The sequence below is a fragment of the Triticum dicoccoides genome, chromosome 3B, assembly GCF_002162155.2.
Source record: "Triticum dicoccoides isolate Atlit2015 ecotype Zavitan chromosome 3B, WEW_v2.0, whole genome shotgun sequence".
Lineage (NCBI taxonomy): Eukaryota > Viridiplantae > Streptophyta > Magnoliopsida > Poales > Poaceae > Triticum > Triticum dicoccoides.
The window spans coordinates 754961579-754977752 of NC_041385.1; the positions used below are offsets into that span (position 1 = coordinate 754961579).

Below are 16174 nucleotides of genomic sequence, written 5' to 3' on the forward strand. Positions count from 1 at the left end.
GAGTCGTGCCCGTGGTAGCGATGCGGCGCACGGGCAAGGCCAACCTGGCCAACATGGCTATCTGGGCCGTGCCAGTTGGGCTGGCACGAGCTAAATGGGTCGTGCCCAGCACGCGGCACGCCTAAAGGCTTGACACGCAGGCTGGCATGGCACGGCCCGTTTTATCTATTTTTATTTTTCTGATATATATATATATATAGCCCAGAAAAACGGGAGCTCTTTGTGGGCCAATTCTACACTCGGCCCAGGAACAGAGTCATTCACGAAAAAAAAGCACGCAAAATTTTGACAGAACGGGGATTTGATCTCACGCCGCATTTGCTTGCAACTTCTTCGCTTAACCACTACAGCAACGTACCGGTAGTGAACAAAAGCAACACGAATTGCTTTAGAACTAATGCAACACGCTATTTATCACTCAGCCATTTACTATACCACTAAGATTTTTGAGTTATTTGAATTTTTTTGGTAAAAGTTTATTTTTTCTAATGAAAAACAGTCTGTTCAATTTTGAAAAAAGTTCATCAATTTGGAAAAAGTTCATCAAAAATGAAAAAAGTTCATCGGATTTGATAAAGGTTCACTGGTTTTGAAAAAAGTTCACTGGTTTTGAAGAAAAAAAGATCATCGATTTTAAAAAAAGTTCATTCAATTTGAAAAAGTTCATCAATTTTTAAAAATAATTCATCAAATTTGAAAAAAGTTTGTCGCATTTGACAAACAGTTCATCTAATTTCAAAAAGTTCATCTATTTTGAAAAAAAGTTCACGAACTAAAAACCCACGCATTTAAGAAAAAGATAAAATAAAAAAGAAACGAAGTAGAAAAAGAAGGAAAAACGAAAAAGAACAAAACGAAGTGACAAAGAAATACAAGAGGAAAACGAACGACCAGTACACGAAGCTGGGCAGTAGCCTGCTGCTTGTCCTGCACTCTTTCGAACGATCAGGTCGCGTGTTCGGTCCCACGTGCAGCAGCTTTTTTAGGATAAAACGAAGATGAACCATTTTTTAAACAATAAGGTAGTTGGGCCGGCCCAGCGCTGGGGGCTGCAGGCGCCCATTTGCAAAATGCATACTAACGGGCGCCTGCAGCGCCAAATAGTAAATGCACAGAAAAACATCTCGGTAGGACAAAAAGAACATAGGCCAAACATGCTAAACATGCCACGGGCCGGCCCGTTCACGAAATGCGTTGTGGGTCACGCCGTGCAGGTACCACTCACTCTGTTTTGCTAGGTGACTTCTACTGAATTGATAACTTTAAGACTCTAACCGAGAAAATACTTGCTGCTAGGTGACAACACCCTTATACTTAAGAGATCCCAACCACTCATGCGGGATCAAGCACGCGACAGTGAAAATTAATATAGCAAAGCGCCCATCAGCCTCCAGCAATTTACTAAGAAAGACCACAGACCGCCCATAGTGATGTACTTCTGATTACATTTACAAAAAGAAAATGGTTAATTCTCTAGAGATATTGCCCAAAGTATGATTGTTTTCGATATGTTTTTTGTCAAAAACTTCTGATCTATTCATCTTCAATCATGGTGGTACAACGAATACTAGAAATAATAAAAATTAGATCCAAATCGGTAGACCACCTAGCGACGACTACAAGCACTGAAGCGAGCCGAGGGCGTGCCGCTGTCATCAGCCCTCCCTGGTCGGATCCGGGCAAACCTTGTTGTAGTAGACAGTCGAGAAGTCGTCGTGCTAAGACTCCATAGAACCAACGCACCAGAACAGCAACCGTCGTCGATGAAGAGTGTATATCAGAAGAATTTAACCTGAAGACACACGAACATAGACAAACGACAAACAGATCCGAGCAAATTCACCAAAGACAGATCCGCTAGAGAGATGCCTTCACACGCCCACTGACGATGCTAGACGCATCACCAGAATGGGGCTAGGCGAGGAGACATTTATTCCATCTTCAGAGAGCCGCAGTTATCTTGCCTTCGAGAGCAGGACACAAAGCCTAACAAAAATTGAAAAAAAAATCTACAAACAAAGCCCTCCCACCAGCAAGGATCGGGATCCACTCTGCCCCCATAGACCTAAAGCCACCGGAGACGGGGCGGACCAACAACGACACCGACGGGAGGCAGAGGAACCCAATCTTTTTGGAAAGGCGACAGCTGCCTATCGATTGGTCCTTTTTAGATAATTTACTTCGGATCCGGGCAAACCTTGTTGTAGTAGACAGTCGAAAAGTCGTCGTGCTAAGACTCCATAGGACCAACGCACCAGAACAGCAACCGTCGTCGATGAAGAGTGTATATCAGAAGAATTTAACCTGAAGACACACGAACATAGACAAACGACAAACAGATCCGAGCAAATTCACCAAAGACAGATCCGCTAGAGAGATGCCTTCACACGCCCACTGACGATGCTAGACGCATCACCAGAATGGGGCTAGGCGAGGAGACATTTATTCCATCTTCAGGGAGCCGCAGTTATCTTGCCTTCGAGAGCAGGACACAAAGCCTAACAAAAATTGAAAAAAAAATCTACAAACAAAGCCCTCCCACCAGCAAGGATCGGGATCCACTCTGCCCCCATAGACCTAAAGCCACCGGAGACGGGGCGGACCAACAACGACACCGACGGGAGGCAGAGGAACCCAATCTTTTTGGAAAGGCGACAGCTGCCTATCGATTGGTCCTTTTTAGATAATTTACTTCGGATCCGGGCAAACCTTGTTGTAGTAGACAGTCGAAAAGTCGTCGTGCTAAGACTCCATAGGACCAACGCACCAGAACAGCAACCGTCGTCGATGAAGAGTGTATATCAGAAGAATTTAACCTGAAGACACACGAACATAGACAAACGACAAACAGATCCGAGCAAATTCACCAAAGACGCATCACCAGAATGGGGCTAGGCGAGGAGACATTTATTCCATCTTCAGAGAGCCGCAGTTATCTTGCCTTCGAGAGCAGGACACAAACCCTAACAAAAATTGAAAAAAAAATCTACAAACAGAGCCCTCCCACCAGCAAGGATCGGGATCCACTCTGCCCCCATAGCCCTAAAGACACCGTAGACGGGGCGGACCAACAACGACACCGACGGGAGGCAGAAGAACCCAATCTTTTTGGAAAGGCGACAGCTGCCTATCGATTGGTCCTTTTTAGATAATTTACTTCAACGAAAGACCAGGACTAAGTTGCTAGGTTATTTCAGCAACTACATACTATATTAGCGAAAGAAGAGGTTTTCTCTTCTTTTTAAAAGAAATATTGGAAGTGCACAAAATACTCTAAAAATATATGTGTAGGAGTCTCCCCGGAATTTGAACTTATGTGGCATCGTCTATATTTTCGTTGTACTCCAACTGTTCATAAATGCAGAATGTTTTGAATATGTCAATATGGACTACATACAGACTGAAATGAATAAACAAACACTAAATCATACCTATATAGTACTCCCTCCGTAAATTAATATAAAAGCGTTTAGATCATTACTTTAGTAATCCAAACGCTCTTACATTAGTTTACAGAGGGAGTACAATCTGTTAGATGATATTGTATAGAGGTAGAAGAGGTGGTTTAAACTTGTATCTTTCTATCTCTTCTTCTGTTGTAACCTCCCCGATCTCCTGTACCGATCGATCACAATCTCTCTCGGTCTCTTGTAAGCCACGGCACACATGTGATATAAATAGAGATGCGGCCCGAGCAAAGGGTTCAACGCTTCCACCAAAGTTTACATGGCATCAAAGCCTCTTCCTCGATAGATTGGATAGAGATCGCATCTAGCTACCCAGGCGACCGCAACCATGTCCACCACCACCGCTGCCATGACGGCTAGCACCATGGGTGCGCTCACCACCGACACCTCCTCCACTTTTGCGTCATCGTCCACCTCCACCTCCACCAACTCCTTCCTCGGATCGCCGCTGCAAGAGAAGCTGACGAGGGGCAACTTCCTGCTCTGGAAGGCCATCGTCCTACCCCAGATCAAGGGCGCACAGATGGAACATCATCTCGACGCGAAGAGTCCGGCACCGCCGGCCATCCTCACCATTACCAAAGAAGGCAAAGAAGAACAGGTACTAAACTTTGCGCGATCTCTTTGGTTTGCACAGCAGCAACAGCTCCAAGGCTACCTGATGGGCTCCCTCTCCCGCGATATTCTTGCTCAAGTCGCCACGCTCCAGACGCCGGCTGAAGTCTGGCGCGCCATCCACTACATGTTCGCTGCCCAGAGTCAAGCCCAAGCTATCAATACACATATTGAGCTCACAAATCTTCAAAAAGGTAACATGACTATGGCCGAATACCTTGGAAAGATTAAAAGCCTTACCGATGAAGTTGCCTGTACTGCTGTCGCGCTCTCCGATCCGGAGATCGTGTCAAAAATCTTGGCCGGACTGGACATAGATTACAATCCAGTCGTCTTGGCCCTTGCTGCCCGGGTTGAGCCCATCACCGTTCAGGAGTTGTACAGTCAGCTCCTCAGCTTCGACACCCGCCTCAGTCTCCTTCATGGCGCCAGCTTTCGCCAGTCCTCTGCCAATGCCGCCTCGCGTGGACGCGGCCGTGGGCGCGGTCACCACGCGCAGCGTGGCGGTGGGCGTGGGCGTGGCAACGCACAGGGCGACAGCGGGTACACCAACAACTACAACAACACCGGCGGCAGCAGCTACAACAACACCGGCAATCGATCAGGGGGTGGTGGCTTCAACAACAACAACAGCCGCCGCCCTCCTCCTTCCTCCCGTGGTCGCCCTCGCTGTCAACTCTGCAAGAAGGCCGGCCATGAGGTGATGGACTGCTGGCACCGTTCTGATGAGAACTATGTGCCTGATGCTCGCCATGTTGCTGCAGCCGTACGTGAGCAAGGAGGAGATGGCGTCTGGTATGTTGACTCCGGTGCCACCGATCATGTCACAAGTGAACTGGAGCAACTTGCCCTCCGTGAACAGTACCACGGCCATGATTAGATTCACACCGCAAGCGGTGGAGGTATGGATATTCAACACATTGGCCAAGCTTATATTAATTCCCCTATGCTTAAACGTGATCTAGTTCTTAAAGATGTCCTTCATGTCCCTCAAGCTGATAAAAACCTTGCCTCTATGTCTCGTTTAGCCACTGATAATAACATCTTCTTTGAAACTCATCCTCGTTACTTTTTTATCAAGGATCGGGCAACGAGGGAACTTCTACACCACGATAGATGTGTTGGAGGTCTCTACCCCATCACATCCGAAGCACTTAGCCGCAAGCGTCGTCAGGTCTACTCCGTCATCAAGCCCTCTTTGGCAAGGTGGCATCAACGATTAGGACATCCGTCTTCTATCATAGTTAAGCAAGTAGTCAATAAAGGCAATCTTTCTTTGTCACATAGCCATGTTAGTGATTCGTTTTGTGAAGCTTGTCAATGTGCCAAGAGTCACCAACTTCCCTATCCTAAGTCAAATAGTATATCTCATACTCCTTTAGAGCTTATTTTCAGTGATGTATGGGGCCATGCCTGAGATTCCTTTGGAAGAAAAAATACTATGCCAGTTTCATTGATGATTACAGTAAATTCACTTGGATTTATTTACTCAAGCATAAATCTGAAGTTTTTTCTATATTTCAAGAGTTTCAAAAACTTGTCGAACGCCACTTTGACATAAAAAATTTGACAGTCCAAAGTGACTGGGGAGGGGAGTATGAGAAGCTCCACTCTTTCTTTCGTAGCATAGGCATTGCACACCATGTGTCCTGTCCTCATGCACATCAACAGAATGGCTCCGCCGAGCGTAAACATCGCCACATTGTGGAAGTTGGTCTCTCGTTGCTTGCACATGCTTCCATGCCTCTCAAATATTGGGACGAAGCTTTTATCACTGCCACATATCTTATTAACCGTTTGCCCAGCAAAGTTATTGGCAACTCTACTCCTTTGGAACGTCTCTATAATCAAAAACCTGATTATAACTCTCTAAAAATCTTTGGGTGTGCATGCTATCCCAATCTTCGTCCATACAATCGTCATAAGCTTGAGCTTCGTTCTACTCAATGTGCTTTTCTTGGCTATAGTAACCTTCATAAAGGCTATAAGTGCCTGGAAATTGCTACTGGACGTATTTATATTTCCAGGGATGTTGTTTTTGATGAAACTTTGTTTCCTTTTGCCAAACTTAATCCCAACGCAGGAGCCCTTCTTCGTGCTGAAATAGCCTTGCTTCCAGATCACGGGGGTGAATTAAATAAAGCTGATCATGTGGAAAATTCCAAAGAAAACTGTAATTCTGCAGATTGTGGTCGTCATTTTATGTGTGCAGATCCGGATGAAACAGGCGCAAGATCCCAGGCTGATTCGGTTGGCAGTGGTGCTGGATCCCATGCAGATCCTCGCGTCAGCCCGCCTGTCTCTGGCGGCGCGCGATCCCAGGAGGATCTCCCTCCCCTGCATGCGTCTACTGAAACACGGGTGGCCGACCAGCCGGACCCCGCATGTCTCGCCTCGCGATTGGGTGAAACCGTCCGCCAGGTGGAGCCCGCCACCCCAGGCGTGGGCCAAGGCGCGGGTTCAGGTGCGCGTGTGCCCGACAGCCGCCACCAGGTGGAGCCCGCCAGCCCAGGCATGGGCGGGGACGACGCGGTGATTGGCGCGACTGGCGACAGGGGGACACCTGCGTCTGCAGCGCCTGGATCAGCTACAGGGGCAGAATCTGCCTCGGATCCGGTGCCTGGATCCTTTGTGGAGGTGTCTACTGCTTCTGGATCTCCTATGGCTACATCATCAGCTACCTCAGCCTCCTCGTCGACACACTCGGTCACAGTCAGGTATTATCAAAGAAAAGGAGTATACTGATGGTACGATACGATATGATAGAGTCAAACGTGCTTTTCTTAGTATTGTTGGAGAACCAAATAATCTGCATGATGCTCTAGCTCATAAAGAGTGGAAGGAGGCTATGGATAATGAATATGATGCCCTCATGAAAAATAGAACTTGGCACTTAGTACCTCCAAAGAAAGGTAGCAATGTTATAGATTGCAAATGGGTATATAAAATAAAAAGGAAACCTGATGGAAGCATAGACAGATATAAGGCTAGATTAGTTGCCAAGGGTTTCAAGCAGAGATTTGGTATTGATTATGAAGATACATTTAGTCATGTTGTTAAGGCAGCCACTATTCGACTTGTATTATCTATTGCTATTTCCAGAGGTTGGAGTTTACGTCAGCTAGATGTTCAGAACGCGTTTCTTCATGGTGTTCTTGAGGAAGAAGTGTTCATGCGGCAGCCACCTGGATATGAAAATCAAAACACACCTCATCATGTCTGTAAGTTGGATAAAGCTCTATATGATCTGAAACAGGCTCCTAGAGCCTGGTACTCACGGTTGAGCATGCAGTTACAACAACTTGGGTTCAAGTCATCCAAAGCAGATACCTCATTGTTCTTTATCATAAAGACAATATTACTATATTTGTGCTTGTTTATGTTGATGATATAATTGTTGCAAGCTCAAGTTCAGATGCTACTACATGTTTGCTTAAAGATTTAAAGTTAGAGTTTGCTCTCAAGGACTTGGGAGATCTCCACTATTTTCTTGGCATAGAAGTGAAGCAGATCAAGGATGGTATATTGCTTACGCAGGAAAAATATACAACTAATATACTCAGGAGAGTCGGTTTGTACAATTGTAAACCTGTGAGTACACCAATTTCCACTTCTGAAAAACTTACAATTGAGAGTGGAGAAGCACTTGGACCAGAGGATGCAACTAATTACAGAAGTGTTGTGGGTGCTTCGCAGTATCTGACCCTTACACGTCCTGATATTTCTTACTCTGTGAATAAGGTATGTCAGTATTTACATGCACCTAGAACAACTCATTGGACTGCAGTCAAGAGGATTTTACGATATCTAAAGTTTTCTGAAGGACTTGGGCTTCAGATTACCAAGTCTTCTTCTCTACTTGTTACTGTCTACTCTGATGCAGACTGGGCAGGGTGTGCTGATGATAGAAGGTCTACAGGTGGTTTTGCTGTTTTTCTGGGAACTAATCTTGTGTCATGGAGTGCAAGAAAACAGGCTACTGTCTCAAGGTCAAGTACAGAGGCTGAATATAAAGCTTTGGCTAATGCTACAGCAGAAGTAATGTGGATACAAACATTGCTCTATGAACTTGGAATCAAGACTCCACAAGCTGCTATATTATGGTGTGATAATATTGGTGCAACTTATCTTTCAGCTAATCCTGTTTTTCATGCACGAACCAAGCATATTGAGGTTGATTTCCACTTTGTTAGAGAAAGGGTAGCTCGAAGGCTACTTGACATTCGGTTTATACCTACTGGAGATCAACTTGCTGATGGCTTCACAAAACCTCTTACTATGAGAAGGTTGGATGAGTTCAAGTACAATCTTAACCTTGCGAAAGTATCTTGAGGTTTAGATTGAGGGGGAGTGTTAGATGATATTGTATAGAGGTAGAAGAGGTGGTTTAAACTTGTATCTTTCTATCTCTTCTTCTGTTGTAACCTCCCCGATCTCCTGTACCGATCGATCACGATCTCTCTCGATCTCTTGTAAGCCACGGCACATATGTGATATAAATAGAGATGCGGCCCGAGCAAAGGGTTCAACGCTTCCACCAAAGTTTACACAATCTTTTTAAAAGAAGGTTTAAAACATGACGTTATATTTGTGAACGGAGGGAGTGTAAACTGGGCGCGTGGGTGATCCGAGGGGAAGCTTTGTGATTGATTGCTCCACATGAGTGTACCATGATTGATTAGTTTGCTCCCTGTTGCTAACACGGCACTCTCTCCCATTTCTTGTCCAACTCCCACAGAAATGTCCTTCCCATCGATTGCATCGATGCACCCGGACGGTTGTTGATTGATTGCACCGTTTGTTCTGGGAATTGTAAACAATCTGGTGCAAGCATTGCCACGACTGTGCATGAAAGTGAGCACCACAGTCCACAGATGTTGGCACGATCGGTCCACTAACGCGCACAAACCAAAGTTATCCGTCGCCCACCACCAGCCGGCCGGGCCGGACTGGCGCATGCGGCCGGCGTCCGTTCCACCACGCAATCCAATAACGCCTACGGCGTCCACTTGCGTCCAGCACTACTACACGGCAGTGCAGGCCACAACGGGTAAGCATCAAAGACAGAATTCCTTGTTTGACGCTAGTAAAATACGGCGACACTTTAGGTTCAGCACTATACGGCAGGGCAGGGCAGGCCACAACAGGTAAACGGCAAACTAAGAATTCCTTTATCTGAAACTAATAAGATAGTGGCTTCTCTATTTGACGTTGAAGGAAAAAAAAACTTTTTTATTTGAAGGAAAAAAAACTTTTTTATTTGATACTTGTATATCATGTCCAACACTACTGTCAGTTTTCGAGCTAACGGTGTTAAATGGCACGTGGAAGGACACATTTGCCCTTGGCTTTATCATGTGCCCAAATGGGAGAATATTGGATGAAAACCAACACTCGGTGAAAACTGGTAAAAGCCACGTCGAAACAATGTTTTGAAGTTTAAAAAAATATGAAAAAATATACTACTCCCTCCGTTCCTAAATATAAGTCTTTTTAGAGATTCCACTAGATGGACTACGTACTGAGGAAAATGAATGAATCTACTCTTAATATGCATCTATATACATCTGTATGTGGTTTATAGTGGAATCTCCACAAAGACTTACATTTCGGAACGGAGGAAGTAGATGTTAAGACGGTGTGTTCTTTTTCCATGTGAAACTCCAAGTTCAGACACATTACGGGATGTGAGCTATGAAAAAAAAAGCAAAATCAGCATTGAATATTACCGATAGCAACATCACTATTCATTGTTGGATTTATTTATTTCATTGCTCGAATCCGGTAATGTGTTTCAACTTGGAATCTTGCATCGCGATAGAACATCATCTTCTTAACATCCTAGATTTTTTTTCGAAACTTTCAAACACGGTTTCCACGAAGTTTTCTTTGAATGTTGGTTTTTATGTGATATTCTCCCGTGCCCAAATAAAGAAATAGAGGGGGCAAGAACGAACGGAAGGAAATTCGAGGTGGAATTTGCACACAACCCATCTTTCTCACAACACCCCCGACCTCCTCCTCCCTCTATCTTTGTACTGGACACGTGTCAAGGCCACTAATTCCTCCCAGCTCCAGCGCATCCCTGAGTTGCCGCTTGCTGGCACACTAGTTGGTGTTTTATTTATAAAGCGGTGTGAAAGTCTGTTTCAAGAGCCGTCACTCACTGGCGTGGTTCTGCCTCACTGCACTCCTCCAACACCTGATTGGCGTTTCGCTTCCCCGTCACTGATGTGCCTCCCTTGGCCATAGTCATTTAGTGGGGTCGCAGTTACCGCCGCAGAGTGGGCCGTCGGTGCCACGCTCTCGGAGGCCCGCTGTCGTATTCAACCTCTCATGCTGCCCCTCGATCACATTATGTGCAATCACGCCTTTCTCCGCACCATGTGGCAGAGCTCGGACGCCATGGTCATGCTCATCAAAACTAACATCAGCAGCATGAAAATTTGAGGGTTCTCTTCAACCTACCTACAGGAAGAAAAGGGATGACAAGTGGGTCTCACTTGTATGCGAGGGAAGTAAGGAAGAGAGGGATTGGCTAGATGTCTAAGGGCATAAGTGTATTTACATGTGTCTTTTAACACCGTTTGTCAGACAGAAAAAATGTACGGTGGCGTTAGATTGGAATTGAATTAAGACCCGGTGTCAAATTATGGAAGGACATTAGTTTCGGGTGCCAAATAAAGGAAGCTCATTATCTTACCAATCGTCAGAAAAGGAAATCTGTCAACAAATGCAGCCACCCCCTGCTCCCTCCAATCAGCGGAGCTCGTCACCGCCATCCCGTCCCGTGGCGTGGACGTCAATTCCGCCCTATATATCCGCACGCACGCCGCGCTCAAACATATTAATCACCACGGCCCAGCCAGCGGCTCGCGACTCGTCGCTAGCAACCACAGCCACACTACCACCGTCCATCGAAGCCTCGTACGCACGATGGCCCGGCGCCGCTCCGGCGTCGCCGCCGCGGCCCTGCTGCTCCCCCTCCTCGTCCTCGCCCTCTCCGCTGGCTGCGGCGCGGCGCCGCAGGGCGCGGAGGTGACGGGGCTGCCGGGCTTCGACGGCGCGCTGCCGTCGAAGCACTACGCCGGGTACGTGACGGTGGACGAGCGGCACGGCCGGAACCTGTTCTACTACGCGGTGGAGTCGGAGCGCGACCCGGCCAAGGACCCCGTCGTGCTCTGGCTCAACGGCGGGCCCGGCTGCTCCAGCTTCGACGGCTTCGTCTACGAGCACGGTGCGTCTTCTCCCCTACGATCCCTCCTCGTCCTCCTCCTCGTCCGTCCGTTGGCGCTAGCGGTGGCAGTAGGGAAGCGGGGCCCGGTGGCTAGCTGGTGGGAAGTCGCTGAGCGGCCGGTGGAGGTGGTGGTGACCGGCCGTGTCTGATTCGCTGGGTTTTCCGCGGTCGATGGAGTAAAGGCCTTGGCGTGAAGCACAAGGGCGTACAAACGGAATCTGCCTCACGTACACACCACCCGTTTTAGTCCGGTGTTTTTTAGCTGGAACACCGTGTGTTCCACTTGCGAAGGACCGCCGACTCGGTCGTTTTAGTCCGGTTTTGCGGCGAAAACCGGGTTGAACGAAATCTACATCTCTATCTATATCTATATCTATATATCTATATACCCCTACAGATATAGATACAGATTTCCCTTATACAGGTAGTATAAATAGGTATAGATACACATACAGATATAGATACAGATTTCCCTTATACAGGTATAAATAGGTATAGATACACATACAGATATAGATACAGATAGAGATATAGATTTCGTAATACTAAATAGGCTATTGCTTTTGACGGTACATCATGTAAATTGCCCTTAAAGTTGCCGCATATTACACCCAATGCCACCTATAAACTTATCATCGATAGCGGCAACTAGGTAGATATTTTTGTTGTCTAATACTCCCTCCGTCCGGAAATGCTTGTCATCAAAATGAATAAAAGGGGATGTATCTAGATGTATTTTAGTTCTAGATACATTCCTTTTTGTTCATTTTGATGACAAGTATTTTCGGACGGAGGGAGTAAATTGGAAATATCTTGAGAACATTTCAAAAATCAACCCATATTTATGTTTTTACGCAACACCACTTATCATGTTGTTTGTTGTTCAGCATCGTGAAAGATTTTACGGGATTTGTTGTGACTTTGAGTGGGTGTATGAGGGATGAATTATTTTTGCTCTGGTGCGTTGCACGGACATATTTGCTAATCACTAGTTAAAGGGTATCCCTCAAAGGTTATTTCGAAACTCCTCCGGTAGAGAATCAACGGTCGTGGCTAGCGCTCTGCGGGTAGTGAACTCAATCTAGGCCGTCCACGCGCTTCGAACTTGTCCGTTGCTTATCTGAACTCGGAGGAAAGTGACAGACACCCACTTGGTCAGATAGATACCTTGAGAGAAGCAGAGGAAGCTTGGGTCCTGGACAGGTCAACTATTTTTTCTTCTTCAAAGGTCTGCCTCGTAGGGTGTAAGCGAACGACAAGTCCCAAATAGAGTTAAGCACGCCCAGTGCTAGACGAAATGTCTGACAGCAAGATCCTTTTCTGAAGATTTATGGTTTACCGTTTACCTTTAAGTAGAAACGCTTAAGTATTACTACTTTTCTTCACTACGTTGCACATATATATCCATGCAGTTTCTTGTTAAATCATGAATAAATGAATTAGTTGATTAACTTGAAATTACATGTAACTTTCAAGTTCATGGTACAATTCATTTTTGTCTACTTTCAGGGCCATTCAACTTCGAATCGGGCGGGTCAGTTAAAAGCCTGCCAAAGCTTCATCTCAACCCTTACAGCTGGTCCAAGGTTGGATACTAGCTTCCATTGACCTAATGGTGTATATAATTAGCAACAAACTATTTGTTGGTATATCTAACTTAAGAGTTGTTTTTTCCTGTGGCTTAGGTGTCTACCATGATATACCTGGACTCCCCTGCTGGTGTGGGGCTGTCATACTCAAAGAATGTTTCAGATTATGTAACGGGAGACCTCAAGACCGCGGCGGATTCGCATACTTTCCTTCTCAAGGTATGCATGTGTATTCATGTTAGCATGGTCTATTAAGAGATAATCTTTATGCAATATAGCTAAGTTGTGGCTTCTATATATGCAGTGGTTCCAATTGTATCCTGAGTTCCTGAGCAACCCATTCTACATAGCTGGGGAGTCGTATGCCGGGGTTTATGTCCCTACTCTTTCGCATGAAGTTGTCAAAGGTCTTGCCCTGGTTTTCTACTCACCCTCATCAGTATATAGTTACTAATCATTTGGGTTTCTTATGTACTGACTAATTAATTATCCACAGGAATACAAGGAGGAGCTAAGCCAACTATAAACTTCAAGGTTAGTGTACAGATGGATTTTCTCGGTTTGGCGATCGCAAACTTTATGAAATGCCAAGTAAATCAGGTTTGACGTTTTAACCTGTGCTACTATGATAGGGCTACATGGTGGGGAATGGCGTCTGCGACACTGTTTTTGATGGTAATGCTCTTGTGCCATTTGCACATGGAATGGGTCTAATATCAGAGGAAATATACCAGGTAGGTAATTCAGACAGAAAGAAATCACCAGTTAATTTGAACCAGATTAGTTTTCAGTATCCTACTGATATTTGCTTCGAAACATTTCTTTTAAATCACCCTGTCTACTCGCAATGCAGCAAGCTGCTACGACGTGCCATGGAAATTACTGGAATGCCAGCGAGGGTAAATGTGAAAGCGCGTTAGGGAAAATCGACTCGGTAAAAACCAGTGTCACCTTTTCAGAGTGAAAACTGCAAGCTCTTCTCTCATGATGATGCATTGACTATTTTCTTATTCACAGTTAATCAGCGAACTGAACATTTACGACATTCTTGAGCCATGCTACCACGGCAGAAGCATCAAAGAAGCGAACCCACAGAACAGCAAATTGCCTAAAAGTTTCAAAGATCTTGGTACAACTAACAAGCCCTTTCCTGTAAGAACGAGAATGCTCGGGCGTGCTTGGCCTCTGAGAGCTCCTGTAAAAGCCGGACGTGTTCCATTGTGGCAGGAAGTTGCAAGTGGTGTTCCATGCATGGTAAGCTTAAAGCATAATTCAGAGAAAGAAACTACACATTTAAAATCCTTGCGCTTGCGAATTAAACATGGTTCAGAGGAAATTTGCTGTCTGCAAGAGATACATTACATGCTCATTTCCCAGTATCTGATAACATTTAGTTTGCTTAATCTACAGAGCGACGAAGTGGCAACGGCATGGCTGGACAACGATGGCGTCAGATCTGCAATCCATGCGCAATCAGTATGATCATAAGTCAGCATTAGATGGAACTGAAGACACTCCCATTTTTCTAACTCTAGCTTTTTCATGCTCATACTAGGTAAGTTCAATTGGGCCATGGCTCTTATGCACAGATAAAATTGATTTCAACCATGATGCTGGCAGTATGATCAGTTATCACAAGAACCTCACAAGCCAGGGTTATCGTGCCATCATATTCAGGTACACCATGAACCTGTAGAATGATATTCTTATCTTATTTGTGTGGCTGTTGTCTAATCTCTGTATTGAGCAAAATTTGGCATCCTAACTTTTCTGAAGATATTTGAGTTGTTCACTATCTTATAGTGAATATATTTCCTTAATGATTCATTAGCATTATCCTAGACAGAGAGAAGCAAATCGGATGCCATATTATTCATGGATTGTCACATTCTCTGCTTTTATTAATGTCTATTTTGCATTTGTTTCAGTGGTGACCATGATATGTGTGTGCCATACACCGGGAGTGAAGCATGGACAAAATCCATTGGGTATGGAGTTGTTGACTCATGGCGACCATGGTTCACAAACGAACAAGTTTCCGGGTACTGAACTATTACTGCTGAATTTTATTAACGTACAAGTTGAAGTATCCTTGAGATGAACTCATAATTACTTTCACGAGGGTTAACACTAAAAACAAAATTTAAAACGCTTGCTATGTTACTTTGCATTTGGCACAGTTCAAGCTAAGAATGTATGTTACGAAAACACCAAGGAAATGAAAGAAGCAAAATGTAACTCACACTGCCTGTTTGTTGAACTCCTTAGGTACACCGAAGGCTATGAACATGGTCTCACTTTTGCTACTATTAAGGTAAGCATACCTTTTTTTTCATACATGGTCATTACAGTTAGTAAAAAAAATGTATGAGCACATCATTAACTTAAAAATTAAATTTCCGTACCTTTTCGTTTGTTTTTTCACAGGGCGCTGGACACACCGTTCCTGAATACAAACCACAGGAAGCATTGGCTTTCTACAGCCGTTGGCTCAGTGGTTCAAAGTTGTGAGGCTTGGGCCCAGCTGCGAATAATGGGGGAATATACTTCTGCATACAGTTCAGAATGAACAAATGTTGATTTGAAGAAGAAAGAGATGACCTGCCATATAGATAGTCACATACTCAAATTTCAAAAATAGCAATTGGAACACTGCATGTTGTATTCATTCATCCAAATATATTTGGTCGATGCAGCTTTGATATTATTGCTTTCATGATTTGTCCACTATGCGATCATGACTTCTAAATTTCAGTTGATATATAAAGTATATTGTTGTGTTTGTGTCGAATATAGTGTACAAGTTAGGTTACAGTTGGACTCTGTAGTTGTATTGTGTTTACATAGGATGTGAGTAGTGTCCAAGTAGGACACTTGTATCCTAGTCCTCTCATATATAGCCGGGGTAGACACACCATGTAACCTATGCCAACATAATAGCACCGAAACGCAGGGGGAAGCCAGCGGCATGTGCCGGTGTCCAGGGCGACAGGGTGCGGTATTGTGACGGTGTCATGGGGAGGAGTGCCCATAGTCAAGCCCCGGGGATCTAGCCATATCGGTGAACCTCGTTAACAAATCTCGGTGTCGTGCTCGTGTGATTGCTTGGTCCTCGAATGATCGACGGTATGCCTCGGATTTATTTTAACAAGTGGTATCATGAGCTAGGTCCTTTGAAGGCTATGATTGTTGATCTGGAGGAAGAATCGAGTCGAGATGCAGCCGGTTGTGGTGTGGTTCTCGGCAAGATTGAAGAAAGCATATCA

At 45.0% G+C, this 16174-nt stretch overlaps 1 protein-coding gene across 1 annotated transcript; it reads left to right on the forward strand.

Annotated features, from left to right (window-relative positions):
• The first annotated feature begins 10931 nt into the window (after positions 1-10931).
• Positions 10932-15690, forward strand: LOC119278286 (serine carboxypeptidase 1). The gene is made up of 13 exons (XM_037559646.1): positions 10932-11319; positions 12829-12905; positions 13005-13127; positions 13213-13315; positions 13405-13442; positions 13541-13642; positions 13762-13842; positions 13926-14162; positions 14319-14384; positions 14464-14585; positions 14837-14950; positions 15177-15222; positions 15336-15690. The coding sequence occupies exons 1-13, from the start codon at positions 11019-11021 to the stop codon at positions 15417-15419; spliced, it is 1494 nt and encodes a 497-aa protein (XP_037415543.1). The 5' UTR covers positions 10932-11018; the 3' UTR covers positions 15420-15690.
• The last annotated feature ends 484 nt before the right edge of the window (positions 15691-16174 follow it).

Bases quoted from the DNA above. Each gene is read 5' to 3' on its own strand.
- LOC119278286 (XM_037559646.1), top strand. From the start codon at position 11,019: ATGGCCCGGCGCCGCTCCGGCGTCGCCGCCGCGGCCCTGCTGCTCCCC. The intron at 13,128-13,212 runs GTATGCATGTGT...CTATATATGCAG, and splicing joins CGCATACTTTCCTTCTCAAG to TGGTTCCAATTGTATCCTGA. The intron at 13,643-13,761 runs GTAGGTAATTCA...CTCGCAATGCAG, and splicing joins TATCAGAGGAAATATACCAG to CAAGCTGCTACGACGTGCCA.